Here is an 18,273-nt window from a genome sequence, read left to right as displayed (position 1 = left end):
CTGTTTGGTTAAGGGGCTGCGATTTGCTGCTCTGGAGTGGATTATAAGTGTTATTGCCCGCATGCCTCGGGCTCCTGCAAATTTTGTGAGATCCGATGCATTTCATAAACAGGGATAGTGATGCTACTACTACTACTAGCGCTACTGCTGTAGCCCCAATAACCACATCTTCTGTGAGCGCCACTCCATTATAGATTTAAACACAGAATGTGTGGAGCTCTTCGAGTAACTCTCATCCGGGGAATGAGATAGACCCCTCTGGGCCTAAAGAAAATGGCAGAATGAGGAGGGGGGGGGCACAATTGGGTAGTGGGTGTATTGGCCAACATTGTGAACTCAATGCAGTAGGGAGGAAAGTGTTCTAAGACAGCTGCTTTCAACTGTTGTCCTTGGGTCTATAGTGAGTGGACATTAATTGACTAAGTTCTTCTCAGCACGGACAAAGAAAACCAGTGGAACACAGTGGCCCTGTCCTAGAGGATGGGCGTAGTATCCCCTTGGTCGAAGAAGTTTCCATTGTTGCCAAGTGAACAAGTGTGAATTGCCAAGCGCGGAGTGTGTGTCCATGCGCGAGTGTGCGTGCATCTGTGAGTTGGGCCTCTTGGGGCCCCATTACCTTCTGGGTGATGACATTGACCCACGGGGACGTACAGTTGCTGAGGTCGGGCCCTTGGGGGTCCCAGTATCCTTCGGGCCCCATACACAGATACATGGCCACGCCTGTGGAAGAAAACAACACTCAGAGTTAGAGACAATAGAGCATATATCAAAGCTATCCCTGGAGATTAACGCTATGCTACCAACGACAATTACCATGTTGGTTTGAAAACAAAGGTTGGTCCCCTGAACATATGTCTGGAGGGGGAGAGTTGAGGGCAGAATTAGGGTTCACTACTCTGAAGACCATGCTTCAGTTACCCAACAATCCCCCAGGGTAAAAAAAACTATTCCACTGCGAGATGCATGCTTCGAAACGACTGTTTTCTCGCAACTGCTTTGTCTTTATTTTCATTGTTCATCCTCATACAATCTGTTGGTGTTTGTCCGTATGAATGTGCATGTCACGACTTTGCCCCCGAAATATCAATTTCCCAATCAAACTACCATGTTCTTAAAACTAATTAAACTTAATGTTAAAATAAATATATTTGGGCATATGAAAAATGAATGTAATTACTGGTTTCATCATCTACACATGTTAAATTAAGTCATTTATTTTTGTGGTAGCACTTCAGGGCCTACAGAGGTATATTGGATAGTGTGTGAATCTAGTAATTAAGAGTCGGCGCACCTCTGCATGTGTTAAACGGGTGCGACAGTTGAACCCCTGGCAAAAATACTGCAAACTGTGTTCCAATTAAGTCAGAAAACCTGGAGTTCGTTACGAAAGGTCAATTAATGCTGCCTGAGGGAGACGACTGGTACTGACGGGGATGTGGAGCGACGTGTGTGTGTGTGGCCTCTGGGTCACACAGGGCTTCTGAAAAAGGGTCAGTTAGAAATGGGACTACGCCCCTATTAGTGCTTTTACTAACTCTGCGTATAAACGGTGATTGCGTCTATTTAAACTCACACTCCCCTGTGGGCCCTAGTCAAAAGTAGTGCACTATGAAGGGAATAGGGTGTCATTTGGCCTGCATCGCATTTTAAAGGGATACAGATAGAGGAAAACAGGACAAGTTCATAATGTGGGCTGTGCCATTGATAGTGTTTATATTCACTCTGTGTATAAACTGCAATTGTGTATTTTTTTTTAAACTATCAACTCCATGACTGGGGAAGAAAAACACTAGTCTCCGATTGGTTCATGTCCATGGGATATAGAGAGGAGGGGGAGACAGACTGCTAACATTAACTGATATCAACTTGACTGACACACAATTTCCTTCCCGTTCCTCCTTGGACTTCCTAACGTTTGATGGGTTTATCAGATAGGCCTCAACCTGCCAGAGTGAGAGATAAAGATGAAGAGAGAACGATAGAGTGAGAGAGACAGAGAAAGATGGACAGAGAATGATAGAGAGAGAGAAAGACAGAGGGAGAGAAAGACAGAAAAGATAGAAAGAGGGAGAGAATGTTGGAGAGAGAGATATGGTAGGGATTCAAGGAACTTTCAAAGACAGCCTGTGAGGAAACTCAAAGCCGTCCTCTACTTCGGTGGTTTTGTGTCCCTCTTGTTGTGCCATACGCCAGAGGCGTTCGAGGGGCCACGTCGCGGGGACTGGTGTCGCCAGGTAATGATGAAAAGAAGGCGAGAGACAAGACCGTCCCCAAACCTGGTTGCAATACTTCTGGGCTTGTGATGAAAACGTATCTTAAAAATAGTAGCGCTGATCTAGGATCAGGACCCACTCCTTTCCATATAATCTTATTCATTATGATCTCAACAGCAAAACTGGCCCTATTTCAGCACTTCAAGTTTGCTACTTTGTGAATAGGGGCCCTGAGCAGCACTGGGACACAACCACTGACACCCTTGCCAACGTGGGCACCATGTTACAACACAAATCTTCTAATGCATTGATACTGATTCTAATGGCAACATTCACATGCATTTCTTCCATCTCTCTTTGATATCACTCTCTCCATGTAGATCTATGCTTACTATTGACTCCAAAACTATTTCCCTTAATATCAGAGGCTCTTGACCTTTTTGGATCTTAATATGTTGGTATCCATTCCTTTTGACCTGATACCAGTTGGCACAGGAGGAGACGAAGAAACCAGTGACGTGGCGCCTTACGATCTACAGTAAGCGCCTGGTCCTCGTTAAAGAGCACACACACACACACAACAACATTTTAGTGTTAATTAATTTGGCTAATTGTTTCCTTGGATTGAAGAAGCATAGGGGAGGATTCCACGTCTTGGTTCCATACGTCCTGTACCGTTGCCATCTTTAGCTTCTCTACTCTCAGCGAGTCAAACATAAGGCATGGGAGGATACATACAAACAGAACATTCCTGTAAATAACTTTCAGGAAAACATTCAGGCGAGCCAAACGTCACACTTCAATATGCTTTCATAATGAGTTGAATATTGGTAGCCGTACAGAGTTGAGAAAATCAACGGCAGAATGTGTTTGACGACAAATTGAAGGGGGGGGGGGTTCACTATTAATTGAGTTAACTGCATGACTACATTTGGAAATTCACCCCCAGTGAGAAAGAGCAGATTTAAGGGGAAAGCTCTGTCTTTTATGATCAGCACCATTCCTGAGGGGCCAATTCAGGAGCTCGCAGAGGATTCTAGTTTGTCTCTGAGGGCCAGACTCATGGCTCATGACCATTGGCATCCTTATGCACAATGTTCAATATTCCATACAGTGGGGTCAGTTGGTAAAAGCATGGCGATAGAAAGGTCGTGGGTTTGAGTCCCGCAGGGATCACTAATCTATTTTGGTGATACTTCAGACATGGCCCTACATTGCCTGTACTACACAGTGCTTTAAGCAGTTGTTTGATGCCATAATTAACATAAACATCAACACATATAACAATTAAACTCACGTTTGTTACACTGTCAGATAATTCAACCCCGGATAGTGAGTTGCTATATTTGACAACTACCAACTGTACATGACCATAGTGTAGGCCTATAGTGGTCTATGTACTTTTACCAGGGCCCAGTGAATATGCCATTTCAGACGCAGGCTAGCAGGTTGACGTTTATTGTCATGAATCTTGTCCTGGAGGCAGAACTGAGCGATTTCCGTTAGATGGGCAAGCTGCAAAGTCAAAACTGGCTATATCATAAAAATTCATGAAAACAAAAAATGACATTTTGGTCTTAACTTAAGGTTGGAGTTAAGCATTAGGGCTAGCAGTCTGGTTAAGGTTAGGTTCAAAATCAGATTTTACAACTTTGTGGGTATGCAAGCTAGTCACCCCTCTGCAGAGACGCCTCCAGGTCAAGATTCATGACAATAAATGCCATCCTGCTGCAGGCTAACCACAGTATTAAGTAGAACAAACCCATTACCTATCGTTCCAGTTGGGCATGGTTGCCTGGTCACCAGTCCCTGTCTGGTCTTGGGCCAGGACACGTCTGACATGATCATGGGGTTACAGTACTCAATGCCGACGTTGGGGAGCTTGGAGGACGGGGACGATCTTGTGTTGCCCTCTGGGACATTGCCCTCTGCTGGCGGCAATGGCGGCGGCAGGGTAGTCGAGGTGGTGCGCGGTCGCTGGGCAACGGAGGTCGTCGCAGAGGCCCTGGTGGTTGTGGTGGAGCTGGTTGTTGGCGTGGTTGTCATGGAAACCGTCGCAGGTCGAGTTGTAGTCCGCGTTGTCGTGGTATCCATAAAAACGATCACAGATGATGACGATTCTGTAGCAGGAGAGATGAAAGAAAGAGAATCAGTAAACCGAGAAAAAAAAAAGAGTTGAGGGAGAAATAACAGCCTTCAAAATGGAGTAGGGATAGAGAAAGAGAAAAAAAGAGATTCTGAGCAATGTATTTTCTTTATTTATTCAGTCACACTACATTTAGGTCTGAGAGGCTAATTTATTTCAGGGTCAGCGCAAAAACACTCAGAGGGGTTCAATCGTTCCTATCTCCAGTGTCAGTTTAGGAGGAGATAGTTCAAACTGGATCAATTGGATCTGGCAGGTGTTGCTTGGTTGTGCAGGCTCAGTTTCTACTGAGGAGCTGGTAGACTCCCACAGCTAGGAACAAGCACACAGGCATCCATTTCCACCTGTGTGTGTGAGTGTATGTGCGCGTTTGTGTGTGACTGCCTCTGATGCAGTTGTTGCAGACCCCTGTGTTGTTGTGGAGGCTTCTGTCACCCATGATGGACCATCTCATCCTAAATCGAGGACTACACTCCTCGGTATCAGACGGATGTAGCTACGGCAGCACTGGACTGGCCTGAGGCTGCAGGGGAAACTTGGTGCTCTGCACTGTGCTGACCATTTTGTCTCCCATTCCATGTACCAGAATGCTGCCATTGGTGAGGACATGCTCACCTTTACTGTTAAGGTGAGGCTGGAAGTTCTACCAACAAAATACAACCTAACAATCTGGTACCCTGCAAACCGTGATCCCTTCTGTATTTTACACCCTGAGTTAAATGTAATGGAGTCTGTTGCACATGTTGTTAATGGTTGCAGTTCATACAAAGACTTAGCGTACGTGGCCTTCAGATTGCAAGCCTGCCTAAGAGTAGTGCATAACAACTGACTAGGTACCCTTATGCGGGAGCCTAGCTGTGTGGAGGAGAAGGTACTGCTGTGTTTCAGCCGTTATGGGGGAGCCTAGCTGTGTGGAGGAGAAGGTACTGCTGTGTTTCAGCCGTTATGGGGGAGCCTAGCTGTGTGGAGGAGAAGGTACTGCTGTGTTTCAGCCGTTATGGGGGAGCCTAGCTGTGTGGAGGAGAAGGTACTGCTGTGTTTCAGCCGTTATGGGGGAGCCTAGCTGTGTGGAGGAGAAGGTACTGCTGTGTTTCAGCCGTTATGGGGGAGCCTAGCTGTGTGGAGGAGAAGGTACTGCTGTGTTTCAGCCGTTATGGGGAGCCTAGCTGTGTGGAGGAGAAGGTACTGCTGTGTTTCAGCCGTTATGGGGAGCCTAGCTGTGTGGAGGAGAAGGTACTGCTGTGTTTCAGCCGTTATGGGGGAGCCTAGCTGTGTGGAGGAGAAGGTACTGCTGTGTTTCAGCCGTTATGGGGAGCCTAGCTGTGTGGAGGAGAAGGTACTGCTGTGTTTCAGCCGTTATGGGGAGCCGAGCTGTGTGGAGGAGAAGGTACTGCTGTGTTTCAGCCGTTATGGGGAGCCTAGCTGTGTGGAGGAGAAGGTACTGCTGTGTTTCTGCCGTTATGGGGGAGCCTAGCTGTGTGGAGGAGAAGGTACTGCTGTGTTTCAGCCGTTATGGGGAGCCTAGCTGTGTGGAGGAGAAGGTACTGCTGTGTTTCAGCCGTTATGGGGAGCCTAGCTGTGTGGAGGAGAAGGTACTGCTGTGTTTCAGCCGTTATGGGGTAGCCTAGCTGTGTGGAGGAGAAGTTACTGCTGTGTTTCAGCCGTTATGGGGTAGCCTAGCTGTGTGGAGGAGAAGTTACTGCTGTGTTTCAGCCGTTATGGGGGAGCCTAGCTGTGTGGAGGAGAAGGTACTAAGGTATTTCAGCCGTTATGGGGGAGCCTAGCTGTGTGGAGGAGAAGGTAGTGCTGTGTTTCAGCCGTTATGGGGGAGCCTAGCTGTGTGGAGGAGAAGGTACTGCTGTGTTTCAGCCGTTATGGGGGAGCCTAGCTGTGTGGAGAAGGTACTGCTGTGTTTCAGCCGTTATGGGGAGCCTAGCTGTGTGGAGGAGAAGGTACTGCTGTGTTTCAGCCGTTATGGGGAGCCTAGCTGTGTGGAGGAGAAGGTACTGCTGTGTTTCAGCCGTTATGGGGGAGCCTAGCTGTGTGGAGGAGAAGGTACTGCTGTGTTTCAGCCGTTATGGGGGAGCCTAGCTGTGTGGAGGAGAAGGTACTGCTGTGTTTCAGCCGTTATGGGGGAGCCTAGCTGTGTGGTGGAGAAGGTACTGCTGTGTTTCAGCCGTTATGGGGGAGCCTAGCTGTGTGGTGGAGAAGGTGCTTTTTGTTTCATTAAGTGTCCTTGCATCAAAAACCTTTAAAAATGTTTGAATCCTTTATGATGTACTGTTATTTATGGATTCAAAAAAGTATTTAAAATGTGTGTTTGTGTACATACCAAGCCTTTCTGCATAACAGTATTGTAGCTGTGTGATTCTAGGGGGGGGGGGAGGAAGACAATGGTGTCGTAAATATGACATTGTTTTTCTTTGTCTCCCCGCGACGCGGATTAGTGATGTGTGGGTTCAACCCGCAGTCCCCGTGGTTATATCTGCGGAGCGGGCGGGTTTAGAGTCATGAAATATTTTGTGGATGAAGGTCGGGTGGGTGCCAGGTGGGTTGAATAAAGAGAAAACAACTCATAAAAAATTCATAAATGTATCGTTCGTGTACAACTTATTTATTTATAGGGTACATTGATGTTTTTTTCATTATTTTTAGGCTATCTGGCATTAGTGTGTAAGCCTATAAGCTTTAGGGCCTAAGTGTACGCGTGCCAAACAGCCTACACGCTAATCGCCAAATGCTTTTGGGAACGGGCAGAAAAAGTACATGTCAATCTACAGAGGCAAAAAGGACAATGTCGTTGTTTAATTCAATAAGAGAAAAGCTGCGAAATGGAGAGTTTAAAATAAAGATAAGGGAGGGCCAGTAATGTTTGCTCCATGAAAGAAGCAGAGATGACAGAAAACTTTACTGATGTCAACTATACTGAACAAAAATATAAAAACAGTTCCTATGACGAAATCTGTCAATAAAAAAAAGCCCTAATCTATGGTTTCAAATGACTGGGAAAGCAGATATACATTTGTTGGTCACAGATACTTTAAAAAGAAAATAAAAATTGGCCTCACGATGGACCTCAGGATCTCCTCACGCTATTTCTGTGCATTCAAATCGCCATCGATAAAATGCAATTGTGTTCGTTGTCCGTAGCTTATGCATGCCGATAGATACCATAACCACACCGCCACCATGGGGCACTCTGTTCACAATGTTGACATCAGCAAACCCCTTGCCAACACGACTCAATACACATGGTTTGCATTTGAGACCGGTTGGTTGTCCTGTCAGATTTTCTAAAACAATGCTGGAGTTGGCTTATGGTAGAAAAATGAACATTCTGGCAACAGCTCTGGTGGACATTCCCGGCAGTCAGCATGCCAATTGTGCACTCCGTCAAAACTTGAGACATCTGTGGCAATATGTTGAGTGACAAAACTGCACATTTTAGAGTGGCCTTTTATTGTCCCCAGCACAAGGTGCACCTGTGTAATTATCATGCTGTTTAATTATCTTCTTGATATGCCTCACCTGTCAGGTGGATGGATTATCTTAGCAAAGAAGAAATGTTCACCAACAGGGATATAAAGAAATTTGTACACAAAATTTGAGAGAAATAATATTTTTGTGGGTATGGAACATTTCTGTGATCTTTTATTTCAGTTCATGAAACATGGGACCAACACTTTACATGTTGCGTTTATATTTTTGTTCTGTGTAGATTGAAGCATTCATTTCATTCTATCGATTTATGAAAGAACAGACAAACCCACACAGCTCTTGCCAGTTTTACTGTTCTTAATTAAGCTTTACGTATTGTCCTCAAGGCCTTTGTCAAAGCTTTTGTCGATTTTGTTGAATATTGTCGATTTATGACATTCTGGTGAGCGAGGGTTTATTTAATCTTCTAAGGCAACATAATCACAGAAGATATGCTGCATGTATTTAATTATAGACAAGTTGACTAACAAATAGCCTACCAAAATGGCGGAAATTATAAGTAGAAAAATTTAGGCAAAAGTAAATCCTGCACCCCAACAACAAATCATTCCGCCCTCTCAGAGCATTTTCTATATTAGCGGTCTAGGGTCAGGTGCGGGCCTCACTTTATCACAGAGTCGGGCAGTTATGGATGGGTTATTAGCAATTGCAGGGGTGGGTGACCAAACAGCTGACCCGTACACCACAAGCGCAGATAGACATTAAAGATTCTCTTATGATCTTGTTTCCCTGTGGTCTTGGGTTAAGGGTTTGATTCCACAAACACAACACCCCCCCCCCCACACGTACACCTCAGCTATCACAAAGGCAAACACACCGTAGGCAGATCTACAAACACACACCCCCAGCTCCACCACACACACACAAACAAACACACACCCCTACCCCCACCACACACACACACACACAAACAAACACACACCCCTACCCCCACCACACACACACAAACAACCCCCCCCCCACCACCCCCCACGTACACCTCAGCAATCACAAAGGCAAACACACCGTAGGCAGATCTACAAACACACACCCCTACCCCCACCACACACACACAAACAAACACACCCCCCTACCCCCACCACATCATTACAATCCCCCATGATATGCTCATCAATCATTTCAGCTAAAGCCCACCTCAACTCTCCTCCCTCCCCTCCCTGATTGTATTCAGAAACAAGCATCTTATGACTGTGTGGTCTAAGCTTAGCTGTAAATGGTTAGGGCCAGGATGGAAAGGTCAGGCCTCATAACACTCCAGCAAACAGTGGGAGAGGGCAGGCAAATCAATGACAACACACACACACACACACACACACACACACACACACACACACACACACACACACACACACACACACACACACACACACACACACACACACACACACACACACACCGAGAGAGGAAGACAATAACACACACCCTTCCTGTTATAAGGGAGCTGTCCCTCTAACTCTCACCTCTGTGGCCATTATCTTGTGTCTTAGTGGGCCCCAGGATATAGGAGGTAGAACCCTAGGGAAACCTAGCTCTCTGGAGAATAGAGGTTAGTTCCCATAGCCACTCTGATGCGGCAATATATTCCAAATGCAATCATGAAGCAGGCGTTTGCTCTTCTACAAATAGTTAAGTGCAGCAAAAGTGACAAGCATGATCGATGATGCTGATACCATCCTACAATAAAGGGGGATAATACAGGACGAAAACAGGGTCCTTTGTGTGGCCTGGCTGGTCTAGCGGTAATGCTGCAGCCTCTGGCACAACCATCTACAGTGACAACCTACTACCCTTTGACACAACCTCTCTCCATCTTTTCCCACTGTCATCCTCTCTCTCTCTCTCTAGCTGTTCCATAAAGGTAGAAAATAGCTTAAAAAGTAAATAAAGTCGTACAGGGGCCTTTGTGTAAGTGTGAAGCATGTTACATTGACAATGTGTAAGCCTATGGTAGGGGTATTTATATTCAGCCTGGAGGTCCAGAGGTCTGGACTACTGCTGCTTTCTGTTCTACCTGATAATTAACTCCCACCTGGTGTCCCAGGTCTAAATAAGTCCTTGATTAAAGGGTAAGAATTACAAATCAGCAGTGAAACACATTCAGTGACATTCAACAACAAACAAAAGTATCCCGCTATTTGATTAAATGTGTATTTTTTTCTTTCTAGTGGTAAAAAACAGTTTCAAGGCTTTATTCTCTCCAACAAACAGTGTGTTGAAGTGTTTTTAAGATCCCTAGGTATCCGTCGACTGCTGTGGGGCTACTCCATCAATAAAGACTATCTTGACAAGCATCCTATTTAATCAAACTAACAGGAGGCACAGAGGCACCGTTTTCCCTAATCGTAATGAACATTTAATGACATCCTATAGCACTTTTGCCTGCTCACAAAACATACGTGCACATCATACTTAAACGTATACAGCCACTGTTAATAACACACATTGTGTACATGTGCACCCACCCACACACCCACCCACCCTAATGTGTCATATAACTCTTCTTCTACCCGCCAATCAAAAGAGAACGAACGCAGAAATAGGTCTAACATGTCTCCCTTCGTCAAAGACTTTAGCATCGCCATCAACAATGACAGTAACGCATTAACGTTAATCTGTGCTACAATGCACAACGGCTCCTTCCGCAGAAATGATCATATGGAGTGATGGAGGGGAACATATCCCAGAGCACAACGTTACATCTACCTCACTTGTTAATGACGCTTTCTATTTATTCAGCCATTTTTAAGGGATAGCGATGCGCATCTCTCGTATCACACGCGAACACTTGGGTGGCTAGGCTGCTTTCAATTTCGCTTGAAACGCATTGTGAAGGACCTCTCTTGGCCTGAGGGCTATGGGTATGTCCCAAATGGCATTCTATTCCTTATATAGTGCACAACTTTTGACCAGAGCCCTATCGGCCTACATTGCCTTCAGAAAGCATCCATACCCCTTGACTTATTCTACATTTTCAAAATGTAATAAAACAATTAAAATCACTCATCTACACACAATAGCCCAATTTGAAAATATTTTAGAAAGTGAAATTCTGAAATCTCATTTACATAAGTATTCACACACCTTTGCTGTGACACTCCAAATTGAGATGTCACTACAACTTGATTGGAGTGCACTTGTGGCCAATTCAATTGTTTAGACATGTCTATACAAGGTCCCACAGTTGACAGTGCATTTCAGAGCAGAAACTATACCATGAAGTCTAAGGAACTGTTCGTGGATCTCAGAGACAGAATTGTGATGAGGCATATATCTGGGGAAAGGTATAAAATAATTGCTAGCGTGTTGAATGTTTCCTTGAGCAAAGTGGTCTCCATCATTGGGATATTTAAAAAAAATATGGAACAAGCCAGACTCCTAGAGCTGACCGTCCGACCAAATTGAGAAACCGGGTAAGAAAGACCTTCCCAGCTCTGCAGATTTTGCTGCGAAGAGACAGAGTCATTAGATCATTTATTTTGGTACTGTCCATATGTAGCTTGTTTTGGTCGCAGGGCCAGGAATGGCTGAAGAATTGCAACATTTATCTGGAGCTAACGCTTCAGATAGCAATACTTGGTGATTTGAAAAGTCATAGTCAAATCGATCAATAATATAATCGTTTTAGCAACAAAAAAATGAATAATTTACAATCTGTAGAAACTATGAGAATAGAAAGGTTCAGAACTTTTATGAAGCATCACAGCACAGTTGAAAAAAATATGGCAAACAGAAATCCAATACAGATGGTGTTAAGAGAGATGGGAGGGGTTGAATGGAACTGAAGGTTGGGACTAATAACAACAAGATAACAAAAGTAAAATATACTGTGTCTGTAAAATGTATATAGGTTCAGAACATTTGTGAAACAGCACAGTTAAAAAATATATGGCAAATAGAACTGGATGGACATCAGAAATAGATGGGAGAGGTTGAGGGAAGGACAGCACTAAAAACACTAAAAAATTGTAAATTATATTGTGTCCGTGAAATGTATATAGTATGTAACAGCTGGAAGTAGAAGCCTAAGTGTTGTTGTTCATTAGTTTAGTCCAATTAGGGGAGGGGTGGAAGGGTTAGTGGAAAATAATAAAGGAAAATATATTTAAAAATATATGTACAGTACCAGTTAAAGGTTTGGACACACCTACTCATTCAAGGGCTTTTCTTTATTTTTACTATTTTCTACATTATAGATTAATAGTGGATTCATTAAAACAATGAAATGACACATATGGAATCATGTAGTAACCAAAAATGTGTTAAAAAACAACAATGTTTTATATTTGAGATTCTTCAAAGCAGCCACGCTTGGCATTCTCTCAACCAGCTTCATGAGGAATGCTTTTCCAACAGTTTTGAAGGAGTTCCCACATATACTGAGCGCCTGTTGGCTGCTTTTCCTTCACTCTGCGGTCCAACTCATCCCACACCATCTCAATTGGGTTGAGATCGGGTGATTGTGGAGGCCAAGTCATCTGATGCAGCACTCCATCACTCTCCTTCTTGATCAAATAGCCCATACACAGCCTGGATGTGTTTGGGTCATTGTCGTGTTGAAAAACAAATGATAGTCCTACTAAGCGCAAACCAGATGGGATGGCGTATCACTGCAGAATGCTGTGGTAGCTTTCTGGTTAAGTGTGCCTTGAATTCTAAATAAATCACAGACAGTGTCACCAGCAAAGCATCCCAACACCATCACACCTCCTCCTCCATGACTCACAGAGGGAATCACACATGCAGAGATCATCCATTCACCTATTCTGCGTCTCACAAAGACACGGCGGTTGGAACCAAAAATCTCGGACTCATCAGACCAAAGGACAGATTTCCATCGTTCTAATGTCCATTGCTCATGTTTCTTGGCCCAAGCAAGTCTCGTCTTCAATTCGACCATGAAGACCTGATTCACACAGTCTCCTCTGAACAGTTGATGTTGAGATGGGTCTGTTAGTTGAACTCTGTGAAGCATTTTTTTGGCGGTCCTTATGAGAGCCAGTTTCATCATAGCGCTTGATGGTTTTTGCGACTTCACTTGAAGAAACGTTCAAAGTTCTTGAAATGTTCTGTATTGACTGACCTTCATGTCTTAAAGAAACAGACTGTAATTTCTTTTTACTTATTTCAGCTGTTCTTGCCATAATATGGACTTGGTCTTTTACCAAATAGGGCTATCTTCTGTATACCAACCCTACCTTGTCACAACACAACTGATTGGCTCAAACGCATTAAGAAGGAAATAAATTCCACAAATGTACTTTTAAGAAGGCACACCAGTGAATTGAAATGCATTCCAGGAACTACCTCATGAAGCTGGTTGAGAGAAGGCCAAGAGTGTGCAAAGCTGTCATCAAGGCAAAGGGTGGCTACTTTGAAGAATGTCAAATATAAAATATATTTTGATTTGTTTAACCCTTTTTTGGTAACTTCATGATTCCATATGTGTCATTTCATAGTTTTGACGTCTTCACTATTATTCTACAATGTAGAAAATAGTAAAAAATAAAGAAGAACCCTTGAATGAGAAGGTGTGTCCAAACGTTGGACTGGTACTGTGTGTGTGTGTATATATAAATAAACTCAGCAAAAAAAGAAATGTCCTCTCACTGTCAACTGCATATATTTTCAGCAAACTTAACATGTGTTAATATTTGTATGACCATAACAAGATTCAACAATTGACATGTGACGAACAGAAATTGAATAATGTGTCCCTGAACAAAGGGGGGGGGTCAAAATCAAAAGTAACCGTCAGTATCTGGTGTGGCCACCAGCTGCATTAAGTACTGCAGTGCATCTCCTCCTCATAGACTGCACAAGATTTGCCAGTTCTTGCTGTGAGATGTTACCCCACTCTTCCACCAAGGCACCTGCAAGTTCCTGGACATTTCTGGGGGGAATGGCCTTAGCCCTCACGCTCTGATCCAACAGGTCCCAGACGTGCTCAATAGGATTTAGGTCCGGGCTCTTCGCTGGCCATGGTAGAACACTAACATTCCTGTCTTGCAGGAAATCACGCACAGAAAGAGCAGCATGGCTGGTGGCATTGCCATGCTGGAGGGTCATGTCAGGATGAGCCTGCAGGAAGGGTACCACATGAGGGAGGAGGATGCAATGACAACAAGCTCAGTCCGATGATGCTGTGACACACCGCCCCAGACCATGACGGACCCTCCACCTCCAAATCTATCCCGCTCCAGAGTACAGGCCTCAGTGTAACGCTCATTCCTTAGACAATAAACATGAATCTGACCATCACCCCTGGTGAGACAAAACCGCGACTGGTCAGCGAAGAGCACTTTTTGCCAGTCCTGTCTGGTCCAGCGACGGGAGGTTTGTGCCCATAGACGACATTGTTGCCAGTGATGTCTGGTGAGGACCTGCCTTACAACAGGCCTACAAGCCCTCAGTCCAGCCTCTCTCAGCCTATTGTGGACAGTCTGAGCACTGATGGAGGGATTGTGCTTTCCTGGTGTAACTCGGGCAGTTGTTGTTGCCATCCTGTACCTGTCCCGCAGGTGTGATGTTCGGATGTACCAATCCTGTGCAGGTGTTACACGTGGTCTGCCACTGCGAGGACGATCAGCTGTCCGTCCTGCCTCCCTGTAGCGCTGTCTTCGGCGTCTCACAGTACGGACTTTGCAATTTATTGCCCTGGCCACATCTGCTGTCCTCATGCCTCCTTGCAGCATGCCAAAGGCACGTTCACACAGATGAGCAGGGACCCTGGGCATCTTTCTTTTGGTGTTTTTCAGAGTCAGTAGAAAGGCCTCTTTAGTGTCCTAAATTTTCATAACTGTGACCTTAATTGCCTACCGTCTGTAAGCTGTTAGTGTCTTAACAACCGTTCCACGGGTGCATGTTCATTAATTGTTTATGGTTCATTGAACAAACATGGGAAACAGTGTTGAAACCCTTTACAATTTAGATCTGTGAAGTTATTTAGATTTTTATGAATTATCTTTGAAAGACAGGGTCCTGAAAAAGGGCTGTTTCTTTTTTTGCTGAGTTTATATATATATATATATATGGGGGATTGGAAATTATGCAGGCAATTATATTGATGGAAGCTACAGTACAATCTATCTGCAATATTAAATCTGATCTACCCCCTAATAAACAAAAGAAATGACATTGGTCAGGGATGTGGCCAAGAACCCAATGACCACTTTGACAGAACTACAGAGTTCCTTGGCTGAGATGGGAGAACCTGCCAGAAGGATAACAGTCTCAGCACTTCACCAGTCTTGGCTTTATGGGGTAGTGGACAGATGGACGCCACTCCTGAGAAAAAAGCACATGACAGCACGCCTGGAGCTTGCAAAAAGGCACGTGAAAGACTCGAGAGCATTTGGCAATAGATTCTGTGGTTTGATGAGACAAAAAAGTAACTCTTTGGCCTGAATGCAAAGCACTATGTCTGGAGAAAAATAGGCAAACTAATCTGTCGATGTGCCTTTGAGCAGGGCACTTATCCAGAGCGACATACAAGAGCAACTAGGGTTAAGAGTGTCTTATAAATGACTAAAATGTAAACATTTAAATGATTGTCAGCATTCAGGATGGCCATTTTAAATTCCCTGGGACCTTGTTAAGTCAGTATTTGTGATACCGTATTACGCTATCACTTTCCCATTTTTTATTTACAGGCCAGATACTTAAAGGGCCAATCTGCAGTGGAAACAAAGTAGACACCCCATCTTGGTTTTGGTAAAAAAGCAGAGGGACGGGCCTGGAGAAATGTATCACCTCAATTTCATAGACAGAGCTATGGATGCAATGACTGACCATCCATGGTATCAAAATGATCATTTTAACCATGTTTAGAGGTTATACAGTGTTTCTTTATATGTACAATGTTTACAAACAATGGAGTAAAACAAGCTTTTCTTCTGGGTTCTGACAGGGTGTCACAGTTAGCTCATGAATCAAGAATCGATGGGTATATCATTCTTTTATAAGTCCAAAAATGGATGTAGCAACTACAGATTGCCCCTTTAATATTGCAGAGATATTTTCAAAGAGGAAGCAGGCAACACATACCAACCATGACCTCAAACCATGACCCCAAACCCAGGTCAATGTTGACCAATGAACAGACCCTCAAATAATAGCTTTTTCAAATTTCTCAATGAGACTATTGCTACCATGACCATACAAAGATGAGTTCACCACATAGCAAACTAACAATGCTCCAATAGCAGATCTACATCTGCATTTCGAATAAGAAGTAGGCCTAATGCTCTTGCAATGTCACGCAATGCTCCAAGTTGCCGATTCTTGTATAAGAGCGTTGAGTTATAAAACCCCTTTACGGGAAAAGGATGAAATTAAGTGGTTGAAAATCTATCAACGATTCACAAAATTCTGAAAGATTTAGTTGTGCTCTTTCCCCTAGTTATAGGGCAATACTGACATCACAGGCGGCAGGTAGCCTAGTAGTTAGAGCGTTGGGCCAGTAACCAAAAGGTTGCTAGATCAAATCCCTGAGCTGACATGGTAAAAATCTGTCGTTCTGCCCCTGAACAAGGCAGTTAACCCACTGTTCCTAGGCCGTCATTGTAAATAAGAATTTGTTCTTAACTGACTTGCCTAGTTAAATAAAGGTAAAAAAATAAATAAAAATCAGTCACTACAGTAGGTTGTCTGAGAGCCAGGAATTATGGTTAGAAAATTATTGGGCGCCTGGAATTATTACACGGCAGGTAGACTAGCGGTGAGAGTGTTGGGCCAGTAACTGAAATGTTGCTGGTTTGAATACCCGAGCCGACAAGGTGAAAAATATGCCGATGTGTCCTTGAGCAAGGCACTTAAGCCTACATTTGCTCAAGGGGCACCGTACTACTATGGCTGAACCCGTAAAACAACACATTTCACTGTGACAATAAAACTTATTTTATATATATATATATATATATATATATATATATATATATATATATATATATATATATATATAGATATAGAATATAGATATATATATATATATAGATATATATATATATATATAATTATTATTTTCTATAAAAACCAGCACATCACCTAGTGAGTCATGAAATAAAATAATGGTTACATGATGTCCAGCAAACTGCTTGGCTATTGGCTAATAAACTGCTTGGCTATTCTAAGTCATGTTGTTAGGGATACGCTTATTCAAAAACCTGTTCCCACAGTCCGCTATAAGAGGCAGAGGAGGGCAGAGAAATAAAGAAAGCTCGACTATGTCCTTGAGCAAAGTTGTGTATTTCGCATGAAGCAATTACAGAAGGACAAACGGGTCAGTAGAGACTCATGTTTTGGGAGAAGTCTCATCTCACCACCTTTACAAGGACATTTTGTTGTGCTCTGTCGGTTCCTCATTTTATCTAGGAGCAAAAAAATTAAGATCAGGGTTCAAGTTCAGCGGCTATGTGAATAGAAATGTTGTCTTCACTTTTTATTCTTAGAGGGAGTCATCCTTAACCATATACATGGTTGCCTTGAATGCCTAAAAGGTTCTGCTCAGAACAAAGAAACCACAAACGGCCTTGGAGATATGAGTGTGGTGCAGGGCTTGAGTGACCTATTTACTTTTGCTATGTCGGTTTAGTGTTCCTATTTCAAGCTTCACTAGGTCAGTAAAACCTCCGAATGTTATGATTCAATTGGCCAAAAGACAAGTACACTTGGAGAGGAGCAAAATATTTGGAGAGATTTTTGTTTCAAAAGTAGTGTAGGATAAAAAGTAGGTTTGATCCTCTCCACGTCACCAAGTGGAAAGGATCTGTGTCTGCACTATATACTCTCACTACTGGTGTCCCCCAGGGCTCAGTTCTAGGCCCTTTCCTCTTCTCTCTATACACCAAGTCACTTAGCGCTGTCATATCCTCACATGGTCTCTCCTATAATTGCTATGAGGACAAAACTCCAATACTTTTCTCCTTCCCCCCATATGACACCCAGGTATTTCTACATGCCAGGCTGATATCTCAACTTGGATGTCGACCCACCACCTCAAGCTCAACAAGACGGAGCCTGCCCACTCAAAGAAATCTCAATCATGGTTGATAACTCCAGTGTTTCCTTCCCAGAGTGCAAAGAACCTTGGCCTGACCCTGGACAACACCCTGTCGTTCTCTGCAAACATGAAAGCAGTGACTCTCTCCTGCAGCTTTAAGCTCTACAACATCCATAGGGTACGACCCTACCTAACACAAGAAGTGGAGAAGGTCCTAATCCAGGCACTTGTCATATCCCGTCTGGACTAATACAACTCGCTGTTGGCTGGGCTCCCCGCTTGTGCCATCAATCCCCTGCAACTTATCTAGAATGCTGCAGCCCGCCTGGTTTTCAACCCTCCCAAGATCTCCCATGTCACCCCACTCCTCTGCACACTCTACTGGCTTCGTCAAAGCTTGCATCCACTACAAGACCATG

The 18,273-nt window shown here is 43.8% G+C and overlaps 1 protein-coding gene across 17 annotated transcripts in view; it reads right to left on the bottom strand.

Annotated features, from left to right (window-relative positions):
- Nucleotides 1–18,273, bottom strand: part of LOC106608716 (adhesion G protein-coupled receptor L3) — a 314,147-nt gene that overhangs the window by 108,298 nt on the left and 187,576 nt on the right. For all 17 annotated transcript variants that reach the window (XM_045721694.1, XM_045721685.1, XM_045721691.1 and 14 more), the window contains 2 exons: nucleotides 3,983–4,333; nucleotides 617–720 (listed from right to left, as the gene is read on the bottom strand). In XM_045721694.1, coding sequence (XP_045577650.1) covers nucleotides 617–720; nucleotides 3,983–4,333 — 455 coding nt within the window. The remainder of the gene's footprint in view (nucleotides 1–616; nucleotides 721–3,982; nucleotides 4,334–18,273) is intronic.

This window comes from Salmo salar, chromosome ssa07 (assembly GCF_905237065.1).
Source record: "Salmo salar chromosome ssa07, Ssal_v3.1, whole genome shotgun sequence".
In the NCBI taxonomy this organism is placed as follows: domain Eukaryota; kingdom Metazoa; phylum Chordata; class Actinopteri; order Salmoniformes; family Salmonidae; genus Salmo; species Salmo salar.
This window is presented reverse-complemented; position numbering and strand designations above follow the sequence as displayed.